The sequence below is a fragment of the Trichosurus vulpecula genome, chromosome 3, assembly GCF_011100635.1.
Source record: "Trichosurus vulpecula isolate mTriVul1 chromosome 3, mTriVul1.pri, whole genome shotgun sequence".
Classification (NCBI taxonomy): Eukaryota; Metazoa; Chordata; class Mammalia; order Diprotodontia; family Phalangeridae; genus Trichosurus; species Trichosurus vulpecula.
In genome coordinates, this window is record NC_050575.1 from 86,625,094 (window position 1) to 86,630,493 (window position 5,400).

The following is a 5,400-nucleotide window of genomic DNA, read 5'->3' on the forward strand; positions in this document are numbered from 1 at the left end:
GGCCAGATTTGAACTCAGGAAGATGAGTCTTCCTGACTCCAGGCCCAGCACTCTATCCACTGCATCACCTGGCCTTATTAGAGGTATAGACAGGTTTCAAATGGAGGACCTCAAAACTCCTGACTTAAAATCCATCATTCTTTATACCACAATGCCCAAGCCTCCTTCCCCACACCTCCATTTCACTGGTGAGAAAACAGACTCAAGTTAACAGATACTAGTGAACTAATTGAACTAATTTAAACACAGATCTAATTCCAAATCCAATGCAAATATTTCTTTGTAGCCTGTTTCCCCTATTTCTAAATCCCTCAGAGAGCACTTATTTGGCCCAACATGAATATTTGTTCATTCATTTGGATTTGATAAACATGGTATAGTATTGTTACACTGGCAACAAATCTTTGTCATTTCACCCTGAACAACTGGTTCATATGTAGCATCTGGCCTTCAAGGATCATTCTTATTTTCCATGTCATTTGTGATTGTGTAGATGTTAAACAAAATTTGCCCTAACGTCATAAAAGCTCATGAAGCTTAACCCCCATCCCCCAAAGAAATAACCCTCAGGTCTGGTAACTGCTTTAAGTTTTTCCTTTGTCATATTTCACTGGAGATTGTGGGAGAGGGAGGGAAATTAGAAGGCAGGAAAGGAAACAAAAGAGCTAAGAGCAGAGTTAAATTTCAATAGAAATGTCATAATTTATTCTGCTTGTATAAAAAAAGTCATTGTTACGTAACAAAATGTCTTCTCAGAAGAAGAAATATATTATTTCAAGTCATAAATAATCAGCAAACATACAACCAACCTTGGCAACTCAAAAAAGCACTCTTGCCTGGTGCTTTTCCGTCAGTGCTAAGAGAACAAATGTCATTTAAAGATGTGTTTACAGGATTACAGTACTCCAACACAAAAAAAAATTGAGGTATTTGGTTTTTCTAGAAGTGGAATCTGAGGTTTGTGAAAGCTGAACACATCTACACAAATAAATAATGGGAACTTTTGCATTGTATATGTGTGTATGTGTGTGTGTATATATATATATATATAAATATATATATAGACGTCAAAGGGGAACAGCCTCTTCTGCTGGCTAAGTGTCCAGAAATAGTAATACTGGTAGGTTTGTCAAGCACAAAGACTAAAGTTCTAAGAAGAGAGGCCACTAGGATCAGCCCACAAAGTGAGCTATGAAAGTCTTTTTTTCTTTTGCTTCTCTCCAAAGGAACCTGATGTACCAACTAAACATTGGTCCAATACACACACTTCAGAATTGAGCAGAAATGAACCTTAGAGTCAGTTCGGTCCAGTTCACCCATGTTGTTCTCAAGTGTGAAGTTCACGAAAGAGTTCAACCCGGACGACATTATAACAAAACTGAGACATTATCCCCTAGAGTTATTGCACTTTGTTTTAGACAGAAGGAGCCTCAAGCTCCTTATGTGGTTCTCGAGTAACTTCCCTGAGTCTCTCAGCAGCTTGGGGAAGTGGTCATTGGGCTCTGAAGGTAGTTCAAAGCATTAGAGGAAGAATGGACGGGAATGGAGACAGGGAAATTAAAGACTGTGGTTGTGGAGGTCCCTCTGTCAAGTACAGCCATGGCAGGACTTCCCGCTTCTGCTGAACAGTGAGGAGCAAGGACTTGGGACTCGAACTGTAATAACTGACCCATAAAGCTGAAGTTGGGGGAGATGATGCTTCTTCTTTGCTTCACAAACTCAAAGGCCTCATCCAGTTTGACCCGATTGGTCCTCATGAGGTAAGCTAGGCAGATGGTGGCTGATCGGGATATACCAGCCTGACAGTGAACGAACACCCTTCCTCCTGCATTCTTTATAGAGTCTGGAATACATACAATGAACAATTGTTTACCCAAAAAAAAGTATCATTTTTACACTGGGCTTTTTCTTCCCAGCATCACCCAAACCCAATGTATAGAAAGACATTCATAATGACTGTTTACCTATGAAGTCAATGGCTTCGTTGAACCAGGAGCTTATATCAGCCTTGTGATTGTCCTCCACAGGGATGCTTTTGTACTGGTAATGATCTTCAAAATGGTTGGGGCAATTTGAAGAGACGTTGATCAAAGCTGTGATCCCCAGAGCATCCAGCATGTCTTTCCTGGATGCGTGATAAGCACTGCCTAAGTATAGAAAAGGCAGGATCTCCACTGGACCACCCTGAAATACAAGAATTTTTTAAATGGTCACACACAGTCCCAAATTATACCATGTGAAGTATGTGCAAAGCATTCAAATCTTTCTGATGCTTGATTATCCTAGTAAGTTATTGGTAGAGGAAGACAATACACTATGTACAATTCCTGAAAAAAGAAATGAGCTAATTTACCACAAGGCAGTGACACTGGGTGATGGGGGTAGGAGATGATAGGATTAATTAATCATTTTGGGTCACAACAAAAGCGAATAATTTGCATTGTCTTAGAGGGTGGCCAATATCCAGGATATCTAATGTCCCATCTACCTCAATCCTCTTAACTCTGAAAGGAAAAATTAAAATTCCTAGTGGCCATTACTGACTATTTTCTACGCCCCTTCTCACTAGTGTTCGAACTCTGTGCCTTTCTCCCTCACCCATTATACTGACCTGGTCATAGAGTGGTGTGCCACAAGAGCTGCACCCTGATTCTGCACTGCCGGGGACGCTGGAGCTCAGAGGTAGGCTCAGACCCATAGGTGTGGACTGCTTGCTGCACAATTCCGAACAGGCAGAGGAGAAAGCTTCGTATCCTCCTGAAAATACAAAATAGGCATTGTCTCTCATTACCTCTGATGACCAGGTATCCGCTCCTCATCTTTCTCCCCAATCTGAAAACACACTTTAACAGAAGGCAAAGAAATTTCTAATTTGCCCCTTTTTAGGGTGGCCATACGATCACTGCGGCATCGCTTTTCCTCAAAGAGTTTTTGTTTAAAAGGGTTCCCAATTTTGTCGAGCTTAAGGGCCAGGAGTATTTGAGGCAAAAAGCTCCGGAAGACAGAGGTTTTTCAGAAAGCCCCTAAGGGTTGCCCCACTTCGTCCCCATCACTAGCCCCACAAGGACTGACAGTGTGGCAAGCTAGGGCAATCCGTACCTTTGAGAAAGCAGATGCGCGCTGCGCGAGCCTCCCTACATAGGGCGCTGGCGGCCAGCATAAGGGTGCTGTCCCTCTTCGACAACTCCAGCTCTGGGCTTCGTTCGTCCAGGAGCACCACGGCGTGGTAAAGGCCAGCCAGCAAGCGGCTCCGCAACTCCTCGTTGGGCACTATGTGCTCCAGCCCCATGGCGCCCTTGGCGCGCCTCTTGACTATGGTGCTGAAGCGCACGTTGAAGGAGCCCAGGATGTGCGAGGAGTTGAAGGAGAAGAAAGAGCGGCAGTCCAGAACCAGACACTGAGCCGCCCGCTCCTGCAGCAGCGCTCTCAAGCTCTCGCAGTCCAGGGCACAGATTTCCATGTTGACCATTGCTCGAGGGAGTCCCCCCAGCGCGCTAAAGGTGGTAAAATCGAGAGTGGGGGAATGCGAGAAGGAGTCCACTCGGCTAGCGCTCAAGAGTATAGACCGAAACAATGCAGCTGGCAAACAAACAAAAAAAGGGGGGGGGGGAAGCGGTTTAAATCACCTCCTTTCTTTGATGTGGAATGGAAAAGAATGGAAATCCACTCGGGTTTGCTGGCGCTCTGGGGCTGCGCTCCCGGGCTCGGGGAAAGTTCTTTGTTTCTCTCCAAAAGGGCTGTTGTCTTTTTTGTTTTGTTTTTCTTATATTCCTAGGGAAAACACAGCACCCTTAGACCAAGGTATTCAAGCGTAGAGTCGGTGGCTCAAAACAAGCTTCCTTAAGACTTTCGTATTCGAAGAAGGTAAAAGAGAAGAAAGGGTCCAGAGTTTCTTTCTTTCTTTCTTCCTGCTTTCCTTTCTATTCAGCGGGTATCAGACAGCTGTACCCTCACAGTGCTTTCTGCTAAGCGCACGTTGGACAAGCTGCCTTATATAGTCCAACCCGGAACTTTTTTTTCCTCTGTGTGTGTGAGTGTGTGTTTGTTTGTTTGAATGGGGCAGGGTCACGTGGTTGGGCGGTGACGTCACCGGCCAGGCCCGAGCTCAGCCCTCCTGGTGCCAGAAGCGAAGACGTCATCGCCCTAACAGCAAAGACAACTCTATGCAAACACCGCGCCAGAGCACCAGCCCGGCCTCCCCACCTCCCTTCCCCTCCCCCCATCCGCCCCATCCTGCTCTTTGGGCAGGAAACCAGGTACTGGAGCCAGCAGCTGCTCCCTGGGGGGAAAGGGGGAGGGGACAGAGGAAGCGAGGCCGCTGCCCGCCCTGCCAAGAGCTGATTAAAGGGTATGAGATGTACCTAAGGGAGAGCTAAGAATACGCGCCCTGAGAACCAGCTCGCTTTTACCTGCTTTTCTCGGGAGTCTTTGCGATGGGACAGAGGACAAGGCACTGGATTCGGAATCCGAACACCTTGGTTCCCATACTGGCCCTGAGCTTTGCAGTGGCCCTGAGCTTTGCAGTGACCGTGAGCAAGATACTCCCTCCTACGGTCCTCAGTTCTTGACCTGTAAGATGAAGAGTGTATGAACTAGTCTATCCTTAAGCTTTCCAACTCTAAAATCCCATGATTGCGTCCTCTGGGAGCCTTTCGGAACGTGGTTACAACAGAACAAGGGAGGCTGGTGATTTGTAGGAAAATACATAATTTTGCTCTTAGAAAGCTCATTCATAGCAAAAGTGAGTTCTCTTCATTCACTGAGTCTAGATTCTGAATCAACGGTCGGGTTTGGAGATCCAGTTCCTTGGAGTTGGAATCTTACATGTTATTACTATTGAATGTGATCAGGGAGGAAGCCTCATTGTGCTAGATGCGGCAGCTTAGTGACCAGAACCCGCCTCTAGGACAAGGGAAGACAGCCAGGCATCTCATTGGACACTGAAGAGCGGGTGGTTTTTTTAAACAAGCCTTCACTGCGTCTTAGACCAACGGCTTAGGATAACAGGGGAGAGTTTACTAGACACTTAGATCCTATAATAATCGAAAGTGGGTTGTATATTCAGCCTTTAAAAAAAATGTGACACAGATCTATGAGTTTCTGCAAGTTCCCTTTAGCTTTATCATTTATCTTTTCAGAAAACTGCCACTTGTCCTTCCCTATTCCCCCCTCCTCTCCCCTGAACCCTTCTAGTTCCATTTTGATTATATGTACATACTTCTGCAATTTGTATTACTGGACTAGGTCAGTATGTAAATATTACAACACTATGTTTCTTAGTGCCCAAGACTTTAAGAACATTTTGTGGTTTCATCCCCCACTGTTCTTTGGGGATTTCACAAACAGGCCTCTGTGTCGTTTTACTGAATGCTGGATCATCAGGATACAACTTCTTATGTC

The 5,400-nt window shown here is 45.3% G+C and overlaps 1 protein-coding gene across 1 annotated transcript; it reads right to left on the reverse strand.

Annotated features, from left to right (window-relative positions):
* Positions 1 to 677: 677 nt before the first annotated feature.
* DUSP1 (dual specificity phosphatase 1) lies at positions 678 to 3,952 on the reverse strand. Its single transcript, XM_036751978.1, has 4 exons — positions 3,100 to 3,952; positions 2,612 to 2,757; positions 1,965 to 2,184; positions 678 to 1,843 (listed from the first exon to the last, which is right to left on the reverse strand). Exons 1-4 carry the CDS (start codon positions 3,467 to 3,469, stop codon positions 1,473 to 1,475), a joined length of 1,107 nt encoding a protein of 368 aa, XP_036607873.1. The 5' UTR covers positions 3,470 to 3,952; the 3' UTR covers positions 678 to 1,472.
* Positions 3,953 to 5,400: the final 1,448 nt, after the last annotated feature.